Raw genomic sequence first — 27,894 nt, 5'->3', positions numbered from 1 at the left:
AGACGTAAAGGTTGATCAAGAGCATTGATGTACAATAGGACAAAATGTATATGGAGATACCAGGTTTCTGACCGACAGTGACAATATGTATCAACAGGGGATTGTGGATGCTCTGGTTTTGTACCGGTACAGCATTTCTGTATCCCTGCAGTGTTTTACACTTGTGCCGTTTCAGGCCAAGTTGTTCTCCAGCCACCCTCTGATCTCGTTTTCATTCGTCCTGATCCATTCGATGTTGTTCATCACGGTCTCCAGCGCCTGCTTCCGAGACATCGCCCCAGCACCGGCATCTGGTGTTAGTGTGAAGAAATGCTCCATCTACAAGACCAGCACGGAGAAATATGTTTCAGGAAGCCTGAAAACAAACTGTCAACCTCTACTTGCTTTGACTCCAACTATATCACAAAACCAAACATTGTATCTACAGTTCAGTCATCAGTAAGTAATACTCATCCAAAAAAAGCCTTAATTCATAACTGCAATGGTCCAACTTTTAACAATTGGTCAAAAATATCACAATGACCATACAAACTTTTCAATCCACCTAGTTTGTTTTAAACAATAATTTCCTCCAAAATATGACTAAAAACTAGCCTGGTTGACACCAGACCCTTCTCAGTTGTAACTGAGAGTGGGTCTGGACAAGCTTCATTCACAGCCCATTTCCAAAGGGGCGTCACCAACGGACGCCGCTCAAATGTCTCTGGGCGCAATTGGATAGTCCTTCAACCAATCAGACCAACGATCCGGGTGACGTAGCAGCGACAGTGGCATCAACGGGTTGCTGCGCTTTGGTGGCCGTCATGTTGAATGTAAACAAAAAGCTGCTTGCCGTCGCTGCGCTATCGTCATCGTGTAAAGCCCGCCTCAACGGTTGTGATTGGTGCCTCGATTTGGAAAAATTGGAAATGGGCTTGAATGGGCTCTTGGCCAGACTGATTTGCAGAGCAAATCTCAAATTTGCCGGAAGTTCGTCAGGGTTTTCCCAGGCTAACTAAAAACACAACTTCTGGCAGAACTTTGACACATTAAAGGGTTATGGCAGGCAACATGACAGCACAGAAGCAGTGTATTCAACCATATTTTGACAAAGTTATCTGTGTTAGAAACATACTGAGCATATCAGAGAAGTGACGGGTTTGGGAAGTTTCTATGGATCGTTGGATTCATTTATCCTGCAAGAAAAACTTGCCAAAGACTGTCATCCCCTGTGATGTAACATATAATACGAGCTGACCACAGCCAGTGTTCGCAGTCACCTTTGAGGCCAACTGGGAGTATTTATTACTTAAAGAAAGGTTTTTAGTGGAGTATTTCTTTAAGAAATAGAATAATAATAATAGAATAATTAAAACTGTTCATGTTACCTTGAAGACAAATTTACAACCCGCTCTTCAGCTTTAAGCAGAAAACTGCTTAAAACCAAACATGTTCAAATCAAAAAGCTAAAAAAGACACCAGTAGTTTTTGAATAATGATAACCAAAGTGCGAGGAAGTTGCACAAAGGACAGTGCCAACCTTCCACAGCTGGAGCTCTGTGTTGTAGGTGGTGCTGATTCGACCCAGTAGGCGACCGAGGTTCCTGTCGTTGATGGTGTACCTGTTGTTTAAAAAGAAAATTTAGTACCATGATCAGCAAAATACAACATAGTCACAGACCTTGTTGCACTGACCTGTTGACCAGGTAGTCCCAGTTGAGTGTGGTCCAGTCCCAGGCCATGTCTTGCCCCAGTGGGTTGTTGGAAACGTATCGCACCACAGTGAACAGATCCTGACTCCTCACTACATTCTCATCTTTAGTAGCCTCCAATAGCCTGTTTGTCAGAACACAGGTTATTCTCTTCACATTCTGGAGCATGTCCAGTTGTGTAGTTTTCGGTTAAGAAGCTTTTATTGGTGATTTATCACGGTAAAAACTCTTCGGCTGCAATGATGGACGGGAAGGGAAGCCCAAGTGTTGAAGTCGACACTTGTATTGGGTGTGATCTAGCATCTGCCCTCATTAGGCTGGCTGACGTCACTGTTTTGCAAAAACTTTCTGTGCACATCGAAAAACTGAGCCAATGTTTACATTTTGTTTACACACTGGAAATCATTTGAAAAAGTGTAGGTTTTGGGTAAAAATGCTGTCCGTTGCTTGCTGTTTTACTGTGGATTTCCACTGGATGCGGAACATCTGCGGACCGGCTCCGCTGCGGAACGGCTGCGTGCTCCGCCGTCCGTCAATACCCACTAGGTCCGCATTTGTTGCGGCACGGCTGTGGCCATGACTGACAGCTGTAGTCACGAGGACCCACAATATCTCGCGAATTCACGTAGAATAGAACCACAAAACCAACAACAGTTTGTTTCCATCCAGCAAAAATAGAAGCTCTGCGTATCTGCTCCGGAGGACTGCGGACCGCCGGAGCTGGGACGGAGTAGGGACGCAGACGTTCTGCAGTCAGTGGAAATACACACATTGACTTTGGAAACCTAATGAGTTCGTCGACGTTCCGGAGACGTTCCGCAGCCGTTACGCATCCAGTGGAAATTGCCGGTAAGTTTGTATGAAGGGCTAAAATGATGCATTTACAAATTTAACCGGCTCTGTTTGACCTCAAATAAAAAGAGAGGTAAGCTAGCAAAACTGTTGCCTTGTTTAAACCCGTCTGACCGCTCAAATAGCAATGTCTCTGTGTTCAAAGATCTCAGCCACAGAATTTTTGGGTGGATTAAGCCAAGTGGAGCTTTAAAGTGAAGCTAAACTCCAAAACCAAATGTATGTGAAGCCTCACATCTACAGGTAACAGCAGGGTGTCTCAGTGTCCATCTACTATTGGCTCATCTCTGGTGCCATTACAACAGACACATTCATCACATGACACAAACAAATATATATATTAAAAATATTAAATATATCTTTGCTAGGAGATGCCAGACTTCACACAGATTTGTGTTTGGGGTGTAGTTACTGAGAAAACACCACCATGGCTCTACAACCTAGGTACAGGCCTAAACAAATATGGGATCTCTTCACAGGTCTGACCAGAGTTGGGTCCCTCGTCAGGGTAGGGCCTTTCTGTTTGGAGTTTGCATGTTCTCTCCGTGTTTGCTCTGATATCCTTCCACCATAAAGAGATGCATGCTAGGTAACTAGGACTACAGTTGAAAAGCAGCTGACTGGCTAACACTGGCGCATTTACAGAAATGTTGATTAACCCTCTAAAGCTAGGGTGGGGAACGTCCGGCCCGCCAAAGACTTTGATCCGGCCCGTGGAGACAAAGGCCATTTGGCATGGAAAAAAAGCAGCTCAAGAAAAAAATATATATTTTCAAATAATGCTAAAAAAATAAAGTTTACAAATTACAAGCATAGGCGATTACTTTTGTCCGAAATAAAGGAGAAAAATAATGAAATTTCCTTTTCGTTTCAAACACTGAGCGTCACGTCACATGCCCTAAACACATCACGCAGTGTCACAGTCACAAACTAAATCTAAATCTAACCGCTGCGCCGACGGCTAGCATGGCATCTGTCAAGAAGAGAAAGGTGGATAATGAATGTCGTGTTTTCCAAGAAAAATGGGCCGAAGAATACTTCTTCGTTGAAGTGAGGGGCAAGCCAGTTTGCCTTGTGTGTGCAGAGTCGCTCGCTGTACTGAAAAAGGCCAACCTGGAACGTCACTACAGTACTAAACATGCTAGGCTAAGTGAGTTGCAAGGGCAGGTACGCAGAGAAGAAATAAACGCACTTCGGCGAAGTTTGTGTGCCCAACAGGCAGCTTTCACCAGACCGAATTTGGACAGAGATAACGTTGTACATGCCAGTTATGTGGTGAGTGAGCTAATCGCCAAGAAGCTGAAACCTCATTCTGATGGGGAATTTGTGAAGGAGTGCCTTGTTGCTACAGCAGAACTGCTTGCACCTGACAAAGTGAAAGAACTGTCGCCGATCGGATTACAGATATGGCACTGGATATTGAAAAAACACTGAAGGACAAATTTTTTTTCACATGTGGCGCACACACACACACACACACACACACACACACACACACACACACGCACACACATACACACACACACACTCGCACAGTGCGTTTTTACCCTTAAGATGGGAACGCGACAGTGGAGCGTTTTTAAGATTTCCAGTCTGGAGGGTGGTTTCACTTTTTTACGTTTTTAAACCCCAAAAACGCCGTCGCTGTCTAAACGAAAGGCACATCTGATAAAATAGTTTGTCGTTTTCACCCGTGAGCGTATTCGTGTAAACAGGGCCTAAATATAACCATAACAATAGCCCTTCTTCACGGCAGACATGTTGACATGTGATAGTAGGAAAAGCACAGGTGTATTCAAAACCATTAATGATGGCTGCATTCCACTTAGGAGAGGCCCTGATATTGAGCATGCTGACTCACTGAAATAACTTACTGGGACACTTGATGGAAGTGAGGTGATCAATTTCAGCTGTGCTTTTCCTACTATGACAAGTCAACATGTCTGCTGTGAAAAAGGTCCATAGTGTGACGGCCTTCTGCTCGTTTTCTGTCTTGTCTACAGGTGTGTCGGGAGGCCTCAGGAGCTGATGAGCTGCACCTGTGTGCAGGTGTCCAAATAAAAGGGCTGCTTCCTCGTCCCTTTAGAGGGCCGTTCTTACTTTGCAACACAGCACTCAGACACATCGCAAATATACAACGGCCATGCGTTACTGACGACTGACTTGGTCCCATCTCACATTCTTTGTTTGATTGGTTAATTTAATTTGGTTAATAAATCCACATTTTAGTTCAAAGCCAACCTCTCAACTCCCTCTTGTGTTGTGGTCTTACCCCTAGGTAAAAAAGTGGCTGTGTGTGCTCAGCTCTGCAGCAAAAAAAAAAAGAAGTGTGGCCTGCAAAACAAGTTATAAAAACTGATATGGCCCTTGATGTCAAAAAGGTTCCCCACCCCTGCTCTAATGTCTAAGGGCATTTTACATATCTTTTTAAATTCACCTTTTAAGGCTATTTGCATTTCAAAATGTTCAGAACAAACTCAGCTTTCTGTCTAGTGAGGCCCAAAATTCTTCCAGAGCAATGTGTAAAGAGATAATTTGGCCCTAAAGCTGAAAAGATGATGTTCGCTTTAGGAAATTTCTCAAGTCTCTTGTGAAACAATGCTACTACACTCAATTGTTTTGGTGCTTGAAATGAGTTTACCAAAGTATTGGGTTCACAAAAGTAGGGTAATGTATAAATAAAATAGTAAATAAATGTCTCAAATGAAATTTTGTAATATCGCTTTTTGATGAGTGTTGTCAAACATCGCTTGGACTTGCCGGTGCGTCTTTTGTCCTCAGAGGGTTAATCAACATTTCTGTAAATGCGCCAGTGTTAGCCAGTCAGCTGCTTTTCAGCTGTAGTCCTAGTTACCTAGCATGCATGTCTTTATGGTGGAAGGATATCAGAGCAAACACGGAGAGAACATGCAAACTCCACACAGAAAGGCCCTACCTGGACGCAAAATTACAAATCCCACTATGGCCACGCCAAGACCCGCCCTACGTAGCAGCTCGATTGGTTGGGATTAGGCATTTCACCTCGAGTGGTTAAGGTTAGGATAGCCGATTGGTCAGGGGATAGGACCTGTACAAATCAGGTTACGTTGCCTTGCGTAAGCATGTACGCCTGGCCAATAGTAGCTATTGAAGGGCGGGTTTTGGCGTGGCCATAGTGGGAAAAAAAATATTGCTACCTGGACAGGGGACCCAACTCTGCTCAGACCTGTGACGGGATCCCATATTTGTTCAGGTCTGTACCTGGGTTGCAGAGCCATGGTGGTGTTTTCTCAGTAACTACACCCCAAACACAAATCTGTGTGAAGTCTGGCATCTCCTAGCAAAGACATATTTAATGTGCATTGTCCAAATAATCTGAAACCCCCTCCCTGCAGATATCCCCAATGCTACATCCATGGACATATTTAAAAAAAACTCCTCAAACACCACCTGTTCACCACAGTCTACAACCTCCCTTAGCTTAACTTAGCCCCAGTAAAGTAAAGTGTCCTTGGGTTTCATGAAAGGTGCTATATAAATAAAAGTTATTAAAACATTCTTAAATGCATTTTTTAAACCACTCTGTAAAATTAGCTATTTCAATTACTTGTATAGAAGTTGAACGTTCTCCACAGATGCCAGTCCATACAGCAGCTTTTCCTTCTCTTGGGCCAAAGAAGTATCTTTGTACCTTTGAAACATTATGTCCCACTTTGCTTCGGTGCCTGAGTTCTTCATGCCATATCGATAGACCAGCAGCCTCAGGTTCACTGCTACACTGCTGCAGGTCAGAAGGAGAAGAACTTTTAACGTCATTACCAGAGAAAAACAAACATTACTTTAAAACCAGCGTGTGTTCACAATATGTTGTTCATGCTGTTGCTTTTCTTGTTCTTATAGAAAACTGGTTTAATGTTAAAAGGGTGGCATCATGTAATTTTTTTATTTCTGTTTGTCTGTGAATTAACCCTCAATTTCCACCAACTGCGGAACGGCTGTGGATCTGCTCCGGAACGACGGCAGAGTCATTAGGTTTCCATTAAAGTCAATGTGTGTATTTCCACTGACGGAGCGGCTGCGTTCCGACTGCGTCCCAGCTCTGTATCTGCCCTCCGGAGCAGATACGCAGAGCTTCTATTTTTGACGGATGCCGGAGAGCTCCGCAGCAATTCAGCACACGGCAGATTTTAACATCGGGTTAATTTTCAAAATAAAATACACCATGCTCACGGCGGATCATATTTCCCTGCACTACACCTTGAAAACGTCATAATGGACAGAGACAGGCCTGAAGTCAACTGTTGTTGGTTTTGTGGTTCTGTTTATAGAAACTACATCCTGTTATAGTGCGCAATCATACATGAAATCGCGAGATCTCGTTGGTCCTCGTGACTTCAGCGGTCAGTCATGGCCGCATGCGTTCCGCAACAAATCTGGCCCTGGTGAGTTTTTTTTTTTGCTGCAACGGCAGCGGAGCCGATCCGCAGCTGTTCCGCAGTTGGTGGAAATAAGGGGTAACTGTCATATTGATAGCTGCTAAACTGTGATTCGTTGTTGAAAACAATGACAATAAAGTTCTATTCTATTCTACACATCGGAAAAAGTGACAAAAAAATTGGAAAGAAAGCTTCAAAAACGTCGGAAAAGTGTCGAAAAAGACGACAAAACGATGAAATTTGTTTTTTCTTCAGAAAAACCAAAAGTTGCAGGTCAACAGGAAGACAACACAGGGGCTAAAATACTTAATTGTTTGGCTGTAAAGAAAATTGAGCACAAGTAACCAAGAGACATGTCAAGTTTGGAAAGTAATACCTGAGACTTCCATTAATCCACTGGTCAAAAATGCGAGAGGCTTCGTCCAGAGCCTCCTGGTCTCCCATCTGACAAGAGATGCTGAGCACAGTCTCCCTCAGTAACCTGCCAAATCCCAGAAAAATACAGTTCTTGCAGAAAATCTCCAAATGTCAAAAGTTTCACAGCATGGAGTTTTTCTATGGTTTTCCTCAAGATCTTGGTGTGTTCGTGTGGTATTTTGGAGGGATGTTTGACCATTTTTAGCAAATCTTCAGTGGTGAAAAATAATTAAATGTTGCACCAAGTCTGTGTAATAAAAGGTACAAATCCAAAAACTGCAGCAACAACTTCTGAGACATAAAAGAGCATGAGAATGGCCATCATATACGTCCATCATAATGTTCTAAGCCTTATGCACGCTAAACATTCAACATTTTAATAAGTGCTAACTACTTTATATACTGTTAACCTGCTATCTCCCCCTAAATATCCCCTGTCCCTCAAAAAAAAAAAAGACAGAGATATGGGTCTATGTGGGTCTCAGAGGGTTAATGACTTGGTAGAGGAGATCAGGGAAGGATCTAAGGTGTTTTCTGGAACGCAGTATGAAACTCTAATGGACACTGTTCCTGCGGTACCTCTGCGTCTGTGTGCCGTTATCATTCCATCCAAGTTGGGTTGTGATTGCTTTTACGTAGTCACGAAACAGTCTCTAGAGAAAACAAACAAAAACATGATTCTTAATTAACACTAAGGAACTAAACAGAACCTTTACTGACACACGTTGTGTCTTTAAAGGAACAAGAAGTGAGGTTTCTACTATACCATTAGACACTAATGCGCAATGTTTTTTTTTTTTTTACAGTTTGCAGTTCATGGATTTTTTTTAAAGGGCAACTATTATATAGCATTTTCAGGATTATACTTGCATTTTGTGTTTGTACTAAAACATGTTTTACATGCTTTAATGTTAAAAAAAAACACACTGCCCATGGCTGCTGCACCTGTATTCATCCTCTGTATGAGACGCTCCATAGGAGCGCCTGTCTCTTTAATCCCTGGAATCTCCGGAGCCTCCGCTCCTTGTTTCACTAGTTGAAGCTGGAGCTACTGCAACGGAGTATATAGCAGGACTTTATACCATGAAAAATCACTAATAAAGGCTTCTTAATGAAATACTACACAACCGGACAGTAAAGTGACTGGAATTTGGGGAGAAATGACCAGCACTGGCCGAGATTACAGCTATGTTGCGTTAGCATGTAGCTACTTAATAGTTAGCAGTATGCTAACATTAGATTGTAATGGAACAAAGCAGCACTTTCTATCATCAAAAACCGCAGATAAAGACTTCTGAACCAAACACTACCCAATCAGACATGTTTCAGCAGTAATGCGACCCGGAATTGGGGAGAATTTGACAACATTGGCAGCCAAGATGACATTGTTTACTGCCGTTAGCCATGTAGCTACTTTAGTTAGCAGTTGACACTAATAGAATATAGCAGCAATTTCTAATGTCAAAAATGACAAATAAAGGCTTTTAAACCAAAGACTACAAACAGAAAATGTTTCAGGAGTAATGTGCCCCGGAATTGGGGAGAATTTAACCACACTGGCAGCCAAGGTGACATTGTTTACTGCCGTTAGCATGTAGTTACATGGGACAATGTTAACACCACAGTGGCTTAAAAAAAAAAACACTCCAGTCCTGCCTACTTGGAGCAGATGATCAATCATAGCAGGCCGGCTTAGAGTTGCGTAACACGTCGAGAGTAGAAAAAACTGTTGAAACCGGAGCGTTCAGAATAGTTGGAAATCTGAATGTTTTAGCTCACAGAGATTTATTTAAAATACGTTCACCTCATTATTTGAAGTTTTGGCCACGTTTAACGTTAATGAAAATCAAACATTATAACATAGATATTACAGAAAACACGGAAAAGCATATGTGACCTTTAATAGTATGATGGCTCAACAGTTACTTGACTACAGCCAGAGAGCAGAGGCACCATAAAACGACTGTACATACAATGGTAAACAATGGAAAAAACCCTCTTTCTGACAAACTGACCGTTCATTTTAGCCAAGAAAAGGTGACTGTGAGCAGGGTACAGGACTCTGTAAGGGTTGCAGTTAAGTTTAGCCGACAGAAGGTGACTGTTTACGCTGACGACAGTTAAGTTTAGACTCCAAAGCGACTAGTCAAATGCTCACATTTGAAAACTGAGAATCCAGCCTGCGCCTCGTTTGGGATATAATTCCTGTGGCAGTTTCTTTCACTTAACCCCAGGCAGATGCTATTGTACTGTATAACAGATTTTAAGCAAATGAGAGCGTCAATCAGAAGACTAAAAGCCTGTCCCACATGACACTGCATGTTGCACTCATCAGGTGTGATTCGATAAGAGGAAGATAAATTAGATATCACACTGGAATTACACAGCAAAGTAAAGTTAAGAGTTAAAATAAAAAAAGTATAACTTATGATCCATAAGAATTACTAATAACAATACAAACTATATATTTATAAATAGCACCTTTTTAAAACAGCATCTAAGAAATTAAAAAACTGCAGCCTCTGACTGAAGCCTGGTAACGTTTAGTCTTGAGGAGAGAGATTGATTGATTGATTGATTGATTGATTGATTGACTTGATTTATGATTTAAGTGTTTAAATGTCACATACATAGACAGCAAAAAAAGACATTTGGGTTGATTTTGCCTCTTGAAATTTTAGATCACAGATCAACTTCAAAGTTAAGGAGTTTTTAATTTTCCAAATGTGATAGCTCAATACATAGAAGGATTAGCAGCTCCCCTACCTGAAACTTTGGGTAGAGCGCCTCATTGCCTGAGAGCATGTCCCGAACATACGCGATAGAGGAGGCCACGCGTTCCCAGACTATGTATTCAGTCTCATCTTTCAGGTACTTGGTAAGATTGAAGGCATTACCATAATCTATAACATCTGCCCTGAACAGTGAAATGAAACAGTAGTTGCAATATCTCTATATGATGTCATGAATGTTCATACAGCGTGTTTTGGGGGTGGAATCCTACCTTGCGAGAGCGAAAACGTCATCAATGTAGCTTGTGCGATCAGCTGCATCAAACTCCTGTCGAAGAAATATAACCGAGTCAAACAGAAGATTAACACAGTGAGTTCTTTGACGAGTGTGGTGTTAATAAACCTTTCCAAGAAATATTGGAACAATGACACCAAAACATTTATGTGTCATGAAAGGTCACTTACTGTTTTGCTTCAAAGAAGTTAGCATCAAAGGTGAAAAGCATCATATAAAATTTTGGCTCTATAACTTTCAATAATGTTTCTGGCAGTTTAAAAAGTAAGATTGGGTTAGGTTAATAGTGCGACAGAGATTTCCACAATAAAGTTGTAACATCTTGAAAAATATAATTTTACAAGAATAAAACACGATTGTAATATTTAAAAAAATAAAGTAGTAGTTTCAAGGGTTTTGAAATTAAATGAAATTGAAATTTCTAAATTGTAATATTATGAGTCATGAGAAAAATGTCTTAGTAATAAGTCACAGTATAATACTGTTGCTTCAAGAACAAACTTCAGCATGTTATAAGTAGTTTGGATGAATTAGATTACATATGTAGGCTATGTTTTAGCATTTTTTTTTATCCGGTCAGAGACCACCTCTTTTCGTTGGACCAAATTCCGGCGGTTTGGTCCGGAAAGTGGCCCGGGGATGTTTTCACACCTTAAATTTTGGTTCGGATCAAACTGAAAAGTCCGTAAGTCCAGACCAAACAAGGTAGGTGTGAAAGCCCCCTAACAGTGCAATCACCCAAAATTCACTACGTAAACATCTTCAAGCAGACTTGAATCAAATGTAAGGATGAGGCTGAGCAACATCAGCAGTTAAACATACCGAGCTAGAAATAGTCTACAGCGAAAACAAAATAATAATAAATAAATAAACTTGAGGATGTGTTGGGTAGTGTGAATGACATGTGCACTGCTGCGTGTTTGCAGATCTCTGAGGACAGCTTTACCGAGTGGTTGTTTTGAAGTTGTTGACTGATAGCGTTCCACATGTGCTCTTCATGGTTGACTCTGTAGAATCCGATGTGATCGTTGTTAACCTTCAGCAGCCCGTCCACTGAGGCCGAGTAGTTATTGATGACAAGCTCTGAAAATCAACAGTCATCATGAAGGCGTTAAGGGCTTTTCACACGGGGAGCAGCACTTCGTCTACGTGGTCGCATGGATCCGCCGGGTCTACTAGCTCCTCATGTGAAGGACAACGCTTCAACGCGTTGTAACCATGGGGATTCTGTTCACTACTGTATCCCTGCCGTACAACTGAATGAGATTAGCTGACTGTGGTATCATATATCCTCAATAACAGGTTGATTTATAACAAATTGTGGCAACCCTATTCTTTACTAACAACGGACTGTTATTGTTGATAGCTAAAGTTAGCTAAATTAGCATAGTCAAAATTACGGACGTTACCCAATAAATCCAGTCTTTTGCCGATGCTCTGACAAGCCAATGCCCCGCTGTCAATGTCCTGTTTAGAACTCACAAATTATATATTTAGTGAACTCACAAGCAGCAAGAATCAGTCTCTTTTTCATTGAATTGTACGACGTTTCGCTCGCGTAGGGACAAGTTCAACACAATTCAACTCTTGCAACGGGCGGGCGTGTGGGTTTGACGAGCACGAACGCGACATTTTCACGGGATTGCGCCCACTTGTCGTCGCCTGTCAAACTGCCCGCGCCTCCCTACCTGCCCGCTTGCTTGCTTCTCATTGAAAATTAATTACGAGGCTTGACAATCGCTTCCCATGTAAAAAGCCTGTTAGTGTGTGAGTGAAAATGGACATGTTGGCTGGATTGGTCAATTTCTGCTATAAAATGGAAAGAAAATGGAGTTTATTTACTAAGAAAATGAGTACATATTTTTTATTTAGTTTTTTATTTTGCGATTTTATTATTTCTTTCCTATCATTCTATTAGGTGACATATGTCAAATGTCATCTACTTATTTTACACAGGGTTTCCGTGGGGTCTTTAAAAGTCTAAAAAAAGCCTAAAATTTGAAAATCAAAATTAAGTTAGGCCTTAAAACGTCTTAAATTCGCGGAAGTATTGTGTTCAAAGTCTTAAATAACTTTTAACATGTCTTTATTTTCCTACGTCAATGCAATGCTCATTGAAATGTTCCCGCAGCGCTTTAGAATGTTATTTTTTAATTCTGTGGTGTTGTAGTTCTTTCTGTCGCTAGTCCAAATATAATTCGCTGTATTACGACTACAAATGAGACCAACATGCAACTTATTTTGCAGCCAATCTAGACACCAGTCCTATAATGCTTTTGAGGAAATCAGGGAATTGTTTCAGACAATGTTTCCAGACTCTGACTTTTTTTAATTTTGTGATTATAGGTATTACATTTCATTCATAATGGTCTAAAAAAGGTCTAAAAAAGTATTAAAGTTGACTTGGTGAAACCTGTAGAAACCCTGTTTACATTTGTATTTGTCTTGATGTGCTGAAAAAACTAAATGTAAAGGTAATTTGGACAGCACTCCCAATTAATACTTTGTATCGCCACCTGGACGCTTATGCAAATGTCTGTGTGGCAATAAAAAGTTTAACTTGGAGTGCTGTCCGTATTACCTTTATATATTATCTACATTAAGGATCCAGCAACCAGTCTTTGAAGTCTTCTAAGTTTCAATGTGAGTTGAGAGCGTTAGGTCTTATTTTTTATGAAAGAACTAAATGCCAATTAAACATATGTTAAAAATAAAAAATAAGTCATGCATTTTTTCATCCTAGTGAGAAAATAGATTACATTTGCCATAAGTCATTGGCTGGCTTAAAGGCAAAGTGCTGATTAAATGTTTTTGATTAATTGCAATGTTTTGAAGATGATTACACAATTAAAAAATACTTAAGCTGAGCATACTATACCTGCGTTGCTCTTGTCAAATATCGTCAACATATTTTTGTTGCTTTTCACAGAGTGCCATTCGACTGGAATGGTCCACTTGTACCTGAAACAAAAACACATTCATTGTTATTAATGCACTTGACATACACAACCTACACATATACAATCTTTTTAGGCCATCTTAAAAATTACTTTTGTATTTGATTAATTAAAGCTGCCCTCATCATTACTCCATTTTGCTCTGGTTTGGTCTCCACCAACTCTTGAGGAAAGATCTGTCTTTTCAGCTACTAAATGTTCACCAGCTAGTCTCTAATTGTGTCTGTCTGCTGTTTGCTGCTGAGCAGGAAGTGTAGAGTGGCTTTATCACAGATTAAAGTAAAGTTAGGGGCTTAAAAGTCCAGTTCAGACCAAAGATTCGCAACGAGACAAAACCGTTTCAGAATGTTGTAAGGAAAAGCTGCAGCGGTCTGAACCGGCCCGTCTCAGCTCGGCTCACCTGACTCAGCTGTTCAAGTCTCTAGAGGCTGGTTTTAGAACGTAATAGACGTCAGCTGTTTCAACAGCCAATAGAGAAGTCAGCTGTTCGAGTCAGCTTCGAACTATAGAAATAAAAATGGTCCATAATCCATTTTATTTCTATGTTACAAACTGTCAACTGGTCGAAATGGCAGAGTTTTGGGTTCACCCATGAGCACCTACGAGCACACATGAGCACCTCCGAGCATGGCATGGGGTCGAGCGAGCTAAAGAGAACTGAACAAAGCAGTGAATCGGAGACATAACACGTTTTCGCCGATTCATCACTAGAAATGCAACTGTAGCAAATATCTCACTATCACTATCCTCATTCATGTTTTAAGATACAACAAATGACCTATCCAGCTACAAAAAAGCCTGAAAAGTCAGAAGTTAGAACGGTCGTTAGTATAAAGAGTTGTTGCTATGGAGATGATACACCGTCTCGTCTCACCGCATTGGTGTGAACTGGCAGGTTTTGGAACGCTGCAGACCGGCGCGTTGCAAGTGGCTGCAAGTTTTAACTCCTCATCTCAAATCTTTGGTCTGAACTGGACTTAAAGCAGAACCCAGATGTAGCTACAGATTGTTAGAAGACCAGATTGTGTCATTTTATCATCTCGTTAATCTAAATTCCAACATGGAAACTCCATTACCTCTTAAAACTAAATGATCATATTGTAGTACCTTACTCAGATGGTTCTCAAACAGTATTTAGTTTTTAGGCCTGTTATCCTGAATAAACAATCTAATGTAGCTCAGCGTAAATTCTGTCAGGGAGACTTCAATTACGTTGTCTCTCTTCTCTTTAACTGATCCGATGGTAGGTGGGTGTTACGTTTCTGTATACCAATCAGAATCGGGCACGTACGTTCAAGCCAATCACAGCATGACTACCATGTTTTAAATCTGTTCTCTCTCTCCTGCTTATGTCAGTTGTATTTTCAGACGAGAGTGCGACCCGCCTCCTCCCCGTCTACCTCCAGCCATATTCGGCACGGTGTTCTCGGTCTTCTCCCGGCTGACGGCTCATTTTGCCTATACGGATTTTTCTCACCACACCAGTGTCTAGATTCCATTGGGGGATATGTTTTGGTTTTCCTAAACCTTAGAATTGTATATATACCCCGTATACAATGGAGTCTAATCTCCAAAGTTATGTATGTAATTACTTTGTGATATCTTACTAATAAATGTTTGCATATCTGCAAGCCTCATGAAGCTTCATTAAACATATTATTTATTTGCTGAGCTCACTAGATGGTGGACTTGGTTTAAACAAAAAGGGTCAAGGAATGGCAATTCAGCGTGCTTTCAACCCTTTGTTGAACAGAGAGCGCCATCTAGTGGGCTCAGAAAATAAAGTATATGGTTCATGAAGTTTTATTTGGCCATCATTTCTTTCAACGTGAAAGACAACAAAGCAAAAATGAGAAAGGAAGCACTATCCTGAAATAGTAAATCAGATGAAAAGTTGTTAATTGGAAATGACCTAATGATTAGGTCGTAATAGAAATACAGCTGAAGCTGACGGAGTATCTGGCAGCCTTTGGACTTTTCTTATTGTTTGATGGGTAATGATGCCAAAATAGTCATTCCACAATGTCATTCTAATCCAAATTAGACAGCTCTGAGGCGTTTTTATCTTATTGGTTTCACTGACCCAAGAGGCGAATGAGGCTGGCTGGCATTAGCTTTAGGGTCCAGGAGGAATCGTTTTTGGCTCAGTTTGGCACTCATGTCTGAGACAGACAGGTCCAGCACAGGATAACCCATTTGTTTGGTCCATGTATCCATTACGTCCGCAACTGGCAACCCACTCACCTGGGCACAGAGAGAAGAAATTGGCTGCTGCTTAGACAAATTCACAAAACTTAAAGCAATATTCCACCATTTTGGGAAACATGCCCATTTGTTTTCTTTCTGAGAGTGAGATGTTCAGATCAATATCAATCTCTCTCTGTGAGTTAGACAGCTGGAGTCAGGATGTGGTTAGCCTAGCTTAGCATACAGCCTGGAAGCAGGGAAACAACTAGCCTGGTTCTGTTGAATGCTTCAAAATATTATATATTAAAAATGAACACACTTTATGACATGTGGGTTTATTCTGTACGCAAACACTACTAGACTCACTAGAGCCTGATTCTGCTCGAGGTTTCTGCCTGTTAAAAGGAAGTTTTTCCTCGTCACTGTCACACCAAATGCTTGCTCTTGGGGAGAATTGTTGGGTTTTTGTAAATTAAAGAGTGTGGTCTAGACCTACTTTATCTGTAAAGTGTCCTGAAATACCTTCTGTTATGATTTGACACTAAAATAAATTGAATTAAATTGAATAATATGGCGCTCTTAGTTTAAAGAAAAAGGCTCAAGGACTCACAAAGCTTCATGAAGCTTAAATTGGCCGTCACTACTTCTCACCTCACTTTCATAAAGAAAGCAAATAAGCATTTCTTCCCAAAATATTGAATATTTCCTTTTAATAAGTGGGTATTAATCTGGTTTTGTACAATTTTTGAGGTTTAAAACTGATATAGTTCAAACATACTTCGGCGAGAGATGCCCAGAAGTTGGCTGTTTTGGCGTTCTTGAAGTGGTAGTCTTTCAAATATTTCTGGTGAAAGAAGACAAAAGAAGAAACAAACAGGCTTTCATCAATCAGCTGCTGAACCACTTGAGACTTTTATGATCATCCATTGTTAAATTTCGGTCATGAAGCTGTAACAGTGTGACTTACTCGACAGCCGTCTCTGAACGTGTCTTTACCCATCCAACTCTCCAACATCCGGAGAATAGACGCTCCCTGGATGAAATTGGATCATTTAGAAATAGTATTTTGTTGCATGGTATGCGTGATACATTGTATCTTGTTGGTAATGTATCTGATGTGAGGTTTTCCAGCAGTCGTACCTTGCTGTATGAGATGCCATCAAACACAGAGGTGATCTCTGCTGGGGTCGACACATTCACAATGATCGGGTGAGAGGAAAGGAGGGCGTCGTCCACCATGACAGGAAGCACATCACTGATGATCATGATGTCTCGCTGTATACCACAGAAGGACACAGGGCACGTTTCAGGGTACTGAAGTCCTCAAAATCACTGGTCTACTGTCAGTGGGATTATTTGTTGTGCCTTTTTAAAGGAGAACTCACCATGCCCCAGCTAGGTTCAGCTTTCTCCACACCGATGTACTCAAAGAAACTGGCAAAGCCTTCGTTAAGCCAGAGGTCTTCCCACCAGTCCATAGTCACAATGTTCCCAAACCACTGGAAGAAGACAATTCACATGAATTTCCAAACAAAGGAAAATTTAAAGCTACAAATTAACCTGCTAGGGGATTACTGGGTGTTAAAATTAGCCATGGGCCCCATTCTTATGACTGCCTGCAGAGAGAATCTGGTAGTTATAAGAGATAGATATTATATTTCTTATTCCCCTGTTATACAAACACATTTTTATCATATTTTTGATATGAAGAAGCCTCCCTGTTTTTTGATCTGCTCATGTTTTAACTAGCTGTTTGCTAGTTTTTACAAAATACAATAGTTACTCCGTGTGGATATAGAAATGTAGAACTGAAATAAAAATGACTTATATAACTAGAAAGTACAATATTACAACTTTTTCTAAATACTCCTCACCAAATAATGTAACTGGAAAACTGGAAAAACATCATATAGCCAAAAGAGACTGTCCTCCCCATGAAAAACACTCCCTTTAGGTCGATTATTCAAGCATTAACCCAGGAGACTGGGGTTCTTGTCCCGTTTAAAAATAACTTTACAGAACAAACGGAGCTACCTCACATTCTGCGCCATCACGTGCGTAACCGGAAGCTGAAATGGTATTTGTGCTCGAAAAGATAAAGTGCTGAATTGAAATCATTTTAATTACACAAAACAGACAGGATAAACTTTGGGCCTATGAGGCCTCTGATTGTCAACAGGCGCCCACTTTGGCAATCGACCATGACTTTTGTGTATACAGTATTTACCTGTAAAGGTTTACGGTTTATTCTCCAGTACATGTGAGGGGGCCTCATAAAAGCTTTCCACCCAGAAGACTATTGTACATCATCATATTCAGACAACTAAACCACTGCTGATCCCTCATGTGAGTTTGAAGAATTCATAAAACTTTATTGATGGCCTCAAGGCCTCTTATCTCCCATCATAGTAAAACAGCTGATGTGAATCATAAAAAGCTTGAATAATAGCACATCAAGGGTTTTAAACATTTACAATTCTGAACTTTGAACTCTTTTTTTTCCATTTTAAATGATGGATCTTTCCATCCGTGCGGGAAATAGAGATAAACAAGTTTCCACCACCCTGTTTTTACACATTGGTCTAAGTGAGCTTCATCACCTCTGTACAAGGTTAACGGTAACTTGGATTATATCTGTGCCAGTCCAAGACAACTGTCACTTATTATAGAAAGGTGCTGCTGGACAGAATTACCTGATTTGAATATTTATATTTGAGCTTTTATTCTCTAACCCCTGGATTTTTAGTTGAACTTGGTTAGAGCCCACAGGCCCTTTCAAGCGGGGGAGCTCAGAATGTGTCCCGGAAGAAGTTAAGAGAAAAACACAAGATTTTCACTGAGGAAAAGGATGTTCATGTCCTGTGAGAACTACTTAAGGGGACCGGTGTTTTAATCCAAGCCACAATCTTTTTTTCTAGCCAGTTTGGTGCCTAAACTTAACTCTCACGTTTACGCTGACGGTCACCTTTTGTTGCTTAAAATTAATTGCAACCTTTTCTCAGATATAGTAAGATAAACCTACGATAAGTAAGGTTAAGCCGACAAAAAGTACGATATCATACAAACCTGATCATGAGAATGCGTTGTCCTATTATAGGCCTATGCAACACAACAAAGCAGATAAAAAGGAACCTGCATGTGATGCATGTCTTGCATACTCCTTCAAAGTTCTGACTGAACAAAATAAAAAATAACAAAGCAGAGAAGGTAATAAGGAACTAGATAGTGGTACCTGGTGAACCAGCTCGTGGGCGATAACAGTGGCCACTCGCTGCTTGTTGTAGGACGAGGACTGGTTCTCATCATACAGCAGGTTGGTTTCCCGGTAGGTGATGAGGCCCCAGTTCTCCATGGCACCAGTACCAAAGTCAGGGATGGCTATCTTATCTGGATCAAAACAGCACAGAGAAGTCACCGCTTCTATAATTGCATTACTGCCTCAATAATTCTTGTGAATGGACGTTCTTTATCCCCAGAGACTTCCTCATTTTATTAAATGATATTCAAAAACTGGATTTAGAAAACCACGTGATATTTCCTCACCACTATTAAAACAAAATTCCCTCCCTCATCACAAAAAGACATCTTTCTCTCCTCTAATGTGTTTGTTGAGGAGATACTTCTGGAAAATAACCTGTGAGTGCTCACAAGACACTTTCCCACCATCAGTTATTTTTCATGATGTCCACTGTAGGAATATTTTATTAAGAGTATGTGTGTATGTGCTAGTTGCAAAAGAGCTGTGTGTTGTCAAGGAAGTTTGGGGGTCCCCTGCTGGAGCTGCTCCCCCCACGACCCGATACCGGATAAGCGGACGAAGATGGATGGATGGATGGTTAGAAGTACTCCAAGTGACCTCTTCAAGCACAGAAGGTTAAGCTTAAGTCATACGTTTAGGCCTTATATAGCATAAAAGTGAATTGTTTAAAGGTTATGAGAACAAGAAGAGGAAGTTGCACCAACCTTGTGAGTGTGAGTGTGTGTGTGTGTGTGTGTGTGTGTGTGTATGTGGCAACAGAAGAATTTGCCCGGAGACAGGAGGACCACACCCCATGGAGGAAAAGGTTAAAGGTTGAGGGATATTGCAGAACGAAGCTCACAACTTGACAGAAATTTTTCTAGCCAGAGCTCCGACTCCTTTGTCTGAATCTATGGATAGTCCGTGTCTTTTGTGAACCCACATATGTGATTGCAACTTAACTGCTGGACTCAGTAAAGTTTTCTTAACCTGAATATCAGTCCCTCCAGAAAAACGTGATTATGCGATCGCATAATTCAATGCATAATCAGCAAAAGTCCGCATATTTATGCGGGGGCCGCATTTTTTCAAATACGCCGCACTTTCGCCGCGTAAATTGCCGATTTCCGCGCAAAATATGCAGGGCTTGCATGATTTCATAATCCCCGCATTTTCGTTGCAAAAAGGTCACATATATCTTAGCAGAAAGTAGAAAAATGTTGCGTTTACTTCACACAAGAGCAGCCATTTTCCCCTGTTGCCATGGGAATGTTATGAAGTGACGTAATTACGCGACGTGAACATCATCGAAAAGCTGCAAACCCCGCGATGAAGCCATGATGAAACCGCAGTTTTTGCAAGTTCCCGCAATTTTTGCAAGTTCCCGCAATTTTTGCAAGTTCCCGCAATTTTTGCAAGTTCCCGCAATTTCATCGCATAAAATTGCGATTTAAGAAAACGTGCCGCATAATCAAGTATTTTTGACTGCAACAATCATAAAAAAACTCATTTTTCTGGAAGGACTGGAATATATCGTCTCAGAGTTGATCCTTGAGTTTTGGTATCCATAAGTCCTATCAACGAAAACGCAGGAATTAGAGTAATTAGAGTAATTAGAGTCAGATATCTCGGCCTTCGGGCCTGTGTTTTTTTTTTCAAAATTCCCTTTCTACACCACCTTGGAAGATTTATTCCATTGGATTTGGTAACGGCTAGTCTCGTCGTGGATATAGACTAGGTAATGGCTGCCTTAACTGTCATTTACTTTTAGTGAATTCAAGATTCTGTGTTTCTTACCTGTATCTCTTCAATTCTTAATTATAACAGTGAGCATTATAAACCGTTCTGATAATGAGCTGTCCCAACTGCATTGTGCTCTTACTTCTTACAGCTGCTCTGTCTCTGGGTTTGAGTAAACTCAAAGATGTACTGATCTTTTCTTGGGACATTCAACTTGGCCCCCATTGAAATAAACCTGAGACCCCCAAAACAAAGTATGTATCTAACTGTGATCACTAGGATGGGACACAGAGAGAAATGAATTAAATGTAAGTACTTAAAATCTGACATGCTTAACCCTCTGGGGTCACACAGTCTTAACGTACCCAGTTTTCTGATGGAGAATGACATGTTGAAATATTCCTCAAAGTAGTCAAAGACGATCTTGGTTGTGTTGGCTGCATACTCAGCAGTTCCTAACTGAGTTGGCTGGGCGTAGATTCTCAACTATAAAGGAAGACAGAACACATGTGCATGTATTGGCATTTGCCTGAGAGTATAAATCTAATAGTATAGTATAAGTTCATTTAAAATCTCTTCCACAATACTTGTTGTAAAGTGATAGCATTGATATTGATGCATAATGGTAAACTCACAGGAATTCCTCCGGCAGAAGTTCTTTCCACATGATGAAACTGGTGCACAGCAAAACATACCAAATAGGTACTCATTGGAATGGACTTCTGGAAGGAGGTCTTCTTTTTATTGCCTGGCAGTTCTTCAGGGGCGCCCTGGAGAGTCAGAGGAAAAGGCTAATGGGTTAATGGGGATGTCAGTCAGACTGTGGAGCTGGGTGGATCCCCTGGCCCAAAAACAGAGGCACAAGATTGATTACTCTGTTTTTAGTATAGTAGAAAGTGTTCACGCCAAGCCTGGCTTCCTCTTTCTTTTTTGTTGTTTTTTCCCCTCCACCATGGGAAAGTTTGAGGAATTATGCTCCTTTCACCTACAGCAACTATTCTTCAGTCCAACAGCATTGCTTAACAGTTAGTAACTCTGTACGTACAAGAAATTCATAGCCATTAAGTATTAGTAATTATTAGTGGAGCTGTGAATTTTGAGACTTAATGTTAAATTTAGTTGATGAACCACATGGTTTCGTCTAGAATGAAACCCTTTGCTGATGAAGCCCAGTCAAAATGACTTGAATTTTCCCAATAAAAAAGGCAATGCTGGTATAGGACTATTTTCATGGCAGACATTATTTTTTAAAGATTTAAAGATTTTTTGGGGCATTTTAAGCCTTTATCATATAGGACAGCTGAAAATATGAAAGGGGAGAGAGAGGGGTAATGACATGCAGCAAAGGACCACAGGTTGGATTTAAACCTGCAGCTGCTGCGACAAGGACTGAGCCTTTGTACATGGGGCGCACGCTCTACCAGGCTAGCTAGCTGATTACCGCTAACTCCATTGGATACAGAATAGTGTTGAAACCAGAAACCTGTAAAATAATAACTGTTCTAAATATACACACGATGGCTACATACATACACCATAGAATGCTTAAAGTCTGAGGCTTGAGGCTCGAGTTGTTACAAGTGTTTTTGTTAAAAAAAATTACTTTCAACTGAGTTAAGCTAACGGTTAGCCCGTGCTTTAACTCATTTTGGGTGACCTTTAATGTAATTCCAAAACATTTGGCAGGACTCTTTATCTAATTTCTATACTATTAAAATTATTAATGTTTAGGGTTGCTGACTTGAGTCCTACCTCAGAAGGCATGTTGGACAGGGCTCCATAGTTAGCATCATGAGTGATGGAGATTGTGTAGGTGGCCTTCTTGTTGGGTTCATCGAAGCAGGGAAATGACTTGCGAGCATCTGTTGGCTCATGATCAGTCGCAGCAATCTTTCTGGTGATCAAAAGAAGGACAGATTATTGCAATTTTGGAGTTTTTAACCCCAAACATTGGTTAGATTAATACTCTACAAGTACAATACTTTCAGATGCAAGTTTGTCATCTCTGATGAGATCACCTCTGCATTTTGCTTCAGTTACTTTCCCTGGCCATGCCTGATCCCTGAGGAACGTCTACTTCTGAAAATACAAATTTATTTTTATCTATATATAGAGAGGCAAAGTCCCTACCTTTCCGGTGTACCCCATTGGAACTTATTTCGGAAAAAAATATGTCCGGTAGTGAACGGGGAGAGACAAATAATTTTTTATCCTGTTGGAATTGAGCCAAGAATTACACATATGATGTTTATCAATTTAAAAGATCATCTCTCGTCTAACACAATATCTAGTCAACTTGCTTGATGCTCGGCTTGCTCGCTAGCTAGCTAGCTAGCTTAGCTCTGTTCCACAGCACATTAGCTGATGTGTTTTATCCAGTGTCATTTATCAGCCGGGAAGAGAAAGAATGACAAGATCCGTTGCTCGTGTGAGTAACATTACATCCCGGTATGAAACACACAGACTACGTAGCTTCTTAGTCTTATACTTCAACAGTTTTACGACAAACTTCTTGACTTGGAAAATAATCTTTTAAATTGACTGACATAATTTGTTTAATGTATGGCTAAACCAGGGTTTACTGGTCAGGAAGGACTTTTACCAAATTCACATTTTTTTAGTGATACTGAATTTATGTCAGCTAAGTTTTCATGGTGGCAAAAAGGTATCCGAAGGTCCATAATGCAGCATAATTCACATATCTGCGGCCCTTCTACGTGCTCAGTATGTTTGAGGTAGCCAATGAAACAATGACTGTTTGGAAAATACTGAGCATACAGTACAGGACTGAAGTAGATTGTGTCTCTGGAGTGGTTTGAAACGTTTCTGTAGACAGATCATTTATTTCTGCAGTGTAAACAATGTGTCACCATTGGAATCCATTGTAACTGATCTGAATCCAAGCTGAGTCCAGCTGCTCTCCATTCAACCACCACATCTAAAGAGTTGTTGTTGTTTCCCGAAAGATAGATTCTGGACAGACAATCACTTCAACCAAAACATAAGTTTGTACTAACTCCAAAAAATCTAGCCAAGTTACAATTCAACAAGAGTAGCAATGTGTTGTTATTTGATCAAATATTTATAGTCAGACAAAACAATCCCAACTAAAGGTCCACGTACAAGCTTTTCCTGGAGCTTTCTACCATATGACACAGTCATCAGTAGATGGAGTTTGCTCATGGAGATGGATCATTTACCTTAGTAGCTGTTATGATTTCATCCATAGCACATCTATAGCATTTCCATAGTCTTGCATTGCCAGACCTATCTCCACAGCGTTGTAGAGTAAGGTCTGGCTACACCACAGTTCCATTTTGGGATAGGAGAAAAAAACGCTCTGGGTTGTTTGCAATTCTTTAATCCAATCACAATCGTCTTGGGCGGCGCTAAGCTACAGACGCTGTGACGGTTGTTCTGCAAAAAAGTCTCTGAAGGGAACTTGTTTTGGTGGAACGTTTGCACCCCGCAAAAGAAAACGCCACATACAATATTAAATGAAGTTAACTGTTCACACAATACAGTAATGTGAGCTATTTAAAATTAGCTGGATACATGGTTAAACTTCATTAGCTCTTACCAGTGTATCACCGTGTGTACTTCGTCCACAGCAATCCCACCAATCATTGCGTTATCTTTACAATCATTCCCTGAAAGACCTAAGCAGGCCTGCCCTGTTGCACGATCCAAATTTTCTTCAAAACAGCGCGTAGCTTGCTAGCTTAGTCTGTTGTTGTTTCCACAACGGCAACACACAGACAGCAGAAGGTGAGGGACATCCGGCGCGTGGCTCACAAGTCGGATGTCCCTCACCTTCTGCTTCAGGCAATTATCCTGAAAATGTACTTCCGTTGATCCAGACTAGCATGTGTAGGAATATTTTATGAAGAGTATGTGTGTATGTGCTAGTTACAAAAGAGCTGTGTGCAGTCAAATTGAGGAAGTGTTTAAAAGCACTCCGGGTGACCTCTTGACGCACAGAAGTTTAAACTTAAATCATCAAAATAGTTTAGGCCTTATATGGCATAAAAGTAAATTGTTTTAAGGACAAGAAGAGGAAGTTGCACCAGACAGCGGACCCAACCCTGTGTGTGTGTGTGTGTGTGTGTGTGTGTGTGTGTGGCATCAGAAGAATAGGCTGACAGGAGGATGACACCCTATCAAGGAAAAGGATAAAGGTTGAAGGATATTGCAGATCTTGACAACTTGACAGAGACTTGTTATCCTGAGCTCCGTACTTTCATGTCTGAAGTTAGGGATACTTAGTGTCTTTTGTGAACCCACCTGTGTTTTGTAACTTAACCGCTGGACTCAGTAAACTTTGCTTAACTTGAAGTCTTCATCTCAGACTCAATCCTTGAGTTTTGGTATCCATAAGTCCTATCAACGAATACGCGGGAATTAGAGTAATTGGAGTCAGATATCTCGGCCTTCGGGCCTGTGTCTTTTTCGCCAAAATTCCCTTTCTTCACATGTCCATGACACCTGAGTAGATTCCATCCAGTGACGAAGGCCATGTGGTACAGTTAAAGCTCCAGAAAAGCCCCTAAGTGGACCTTGAGATGGGATTGATTTGTCAAACTATTATTTCCAAGATTAAGAATGAACCTTCAAGCTTGGAATAAAAATATTGATATGAAAAAGTGCGGTCACTTGTTGTTTGATATGTTATTAAGATATACCTTAACTTAAATGGCCATTATAATTATTTATTAATATTTGACTGGGAGTTAATGATTGCTGTTACACAAAAAGCTTACATGGTAACCAGTGTTGTATATTTGGTTTTTAAGTACAGCAAGAAAAAAAATGCTGTGCTGTCATTTTTCCAACTAGAGACTACAGTCTTTACATGCACAATTAACCTAGACTGTTACATCATAGATCCCTGACAAACATTTAGCCTGACTTTGGCTTTTGATAAAATTATAGCTGAACTTTGGTGAGAATTTGTTTAATCCTTAATTCAATCAACTATACAGGAGAAAGAGACCAAAGAAAGAGAGGGAAACCTTGGCGAGAATGGGATTTGGCCCTTTGATACGGAAAACACCTCAGTCAACACAGTTACAGAAACTCTGCTGGTGTTTTCCGTTCATTTGATGCACAGCAGACATCATCATTAACTGAAATCTAATCAATATACAATGAAATGATAACAGCATGTTGCATGGAGCATCTGACTCAATACTGTACATGTTATTGGAGTTCTTGGACAGGTCATTAATGTAACGTTATGTACTTATGTAACATACTTAACTAACGCCAAAAAATGTAAGTATTTTAACCTCAACCACAATCTTTTTCTAAACTTAACTAAGTAGTTTTAGTGCCTAAATATAACTACGTAGTTTTTGTGCCTAAACATAACCAAACTGCAACTGTGGTGAGTTTTTTTTTAAACTTTATGAACGTCACGTTCAGCGTCACTTGCGTAACTAGAAGCCTAACCCTAACCGTAGTCCCCTTGTGCCCGTGCCCCTCATAGCGCCTATCCATTTTAACGCCAACCTAACCCTGCTAAACCACGATCTTTTCCTAAACCTAACCAAATAACGTTAGATTTGTTCAAATTCACAACTGGACTCCGAGAGCGCCAAGCACCAAGGCATACCAGACCAAGCTAACAGCGATCGGTACCATGTGAATATATGATAACGGCTTTCTGAATCTAATAGTATGTGAAGCAGACCCTTTCTTATCCATATCTATGAGGCTGATAACTGCTGATAACCCCCATTCATTGGAGAGATAACATCTGAAACACATGCACCATAAAACTTTGTACAAATCATTCACAGGTAGGTATAAAACTGTCTTATATATTTTGCTGCTTAATACATATTTCAAACGAATAAAAGCTGCTTACTACTACATTAAAGTGTTATAAAGATCAGTTTTTTCGCTTATAAATACTGAATACAGTGAGACAAAATAAGTGTTAGCAGCAACTTCCTTAAATGACTGAAGCTGTCTACATCTATTTTTCCTTAATAAGATGATATTGTAAAGTAGGGGCAGGACGAAGCATTATGCTTCTGCCTGCTCCTCTCAAACTTATCCCTTTTTTTGTTATTTGGCGAAATCGGATTGATTTTCTTTGTGCTTTATCTTTGTGTTATTATCTGGTTTTCATTTTACTTTTTTTCTTTTACAGCATATTGTTGATTGTTTCGAGATTAATAAAACAATCAAATCAAAATCAAGACATGTCACTTTCTTTTCTTTTTGTTTTGTTGATGAACACATTTGAGTTATTCATGTGTTGTTTATGACAAAACTAAATCAAAAACTCACTTTGTGACCCCCTCCTCGGTGTAGATGACTCGGTAGAATCCCACCACAGAGCCATTGAGCCAGCCCTGGAAGTCCAGACTGAGCACGTACACTTCTCCTGGGCCGGTGACCGGCAGCTCCTCTGCGGCCTCCACCACCACATACTCATGGTCTTTGTATTCAAAGCAGCTCTTCACTGCCATCTCCCTCTTGCCCCGCTGGCTGTTCAGCATCGTCAGCCTGGGCATGTCGCTGACAAACGTCTCCCTAATGTGCAGCCACAGATGGCGGGTGGGCTTGCTGACTTCCACGTGGATGTCCACGGTACCTGTGTAGGTGTCGTCGTCCAGGTCTGGCTCCAGGTGCAGGTCATAGTGGACCGGGTTCACGTAGCTGGGCAGACGGAAATTCTTCCAGTCTCCACTGGAGTCAGTGGAAGGCGCACAGGGCCCTCTGAGCGGCGGCGGCGGCACGCTAGGCCCTGCTGTGGGGGCTGGTGTGGAAGGTGTAGGAGTGGTTGTAGTGGTGGTGCTTGATTTGGAGAGGCCCACCCCGAGGCCCACTGCCAAAGAGCACACCACCACTGTCACACAGATGATGACTGCATGCTTTCCGCGGATGCAGTAACGCTTCTGTGGCTTCTCCATGTCCATGCTGTCCATGTTGGTAACTCCCAAACCTGCAAAAACGTCGCAGGACTAAAACACGACTTACTCCAGGTTTCTGCAGCTGACCTGGAGTCAGAGTCAAGAGCTGCAGGCTTTGGCTCTTACAGTATTTAGATTAGCTGTGTGAGAGCTTGCCTCTGTGGTGCTGAGGGGTGGAGAGAGAATCTGTCAAGACAGCAAAGAGAATCTAACACATTGAGCAAGAGATTTATTCTGTCCGCAGGGATGTTAAAACGCCTCCTCCTGTTAAACATCTACAATCTGCCTGTAAATCAACAGCTAAAGTTCAACTTGTGTTGAAAATGCTACATGTTGTTCTCCGTGTATATGCATGTAAATGGGGGAGGGTCTATTTTTTGGACATGACTGCACTTGCTATTACAGTTGCTCTTTGGTCAACAGTGATTGCAACACAATGATGTGTGA

The 27,894-nt window shown here is 40.9% G+C and overlaps 1 protein-coding gene across 2 annotated transcripts; it reads right to left on the bottom strand.

Annotated features, from left to right (window-relative positions):
- Positions 1-18: 18 nt before the first annotated feature.
- Positions 19-27,789, bottom strand: LOC116065696 (glutamyl aminopeptidase). Of its 2 annotated transcripts, none has more exons than XM_031321270.2 (20): positions 26,822-27,789; positions 22,277-22,418; positions 21,160-21,294; positions 20,890-21,010; positions 18,779-18,933; positions 16,932-17,045; positions 16,687-16,821; positions 16,514-16,579; positions 16,325-16,390; positions 15,443-15,603; positions 13,281-13,363; positions 11,349-11,485; positions 10,380-10,435; positions 10,142-10,292; positions 7,955-8,028; positions 7,335-7,439; positions 6,130-6,303; positions 1,675-1,815; positions 1,520-1,601; positions 19-318 (listed from the first exon to the last, which is right to left on the bottom strand). In XM_031321270.2, the coding sequence occupies exons 1-20, from the start codon at positions 27,460-27,462 to the stop codon at positions 172-174; spliced, it is 2,886 nt and encodes a 961-aa protein (XP_031177130.1). In that variant the 5' UTR covers positions 27,463-27,789; the 3' UTR covers positions 19-171. The 2 variants fall into 2 exon arrangements, with proteins under 2 accessions (XP_031177130.1, XP_031177131.1); XM_031321271.2 differs by having other exon boundaries at positions 26,818-27,225.
- Between the last annotated feature and the right edge of the window lie 105 nt (positions 27,790-27,894).

The sequence above is a fragment of the Sander lucioperca genome, chromosome 18, assembly GCF_008315115.2.
Source record: "Sander lucioperca isolate FBNREF2018 chromosome 18, SLUC_FBN_1.2, whole genome shotgun sequence".
Taxonomy (NCBI): domain Eukaryota; kingdom Metazoa; phylum Chordata; class Actinopteri; order Perciformes; family Percidae; genus Sander; species Sander lucioperca.
The sequence above is the reverse complement of the archived record's forward strand: the minus strand, read 5'-3'. Positions and strand labels throughout refer to the sequence as shown.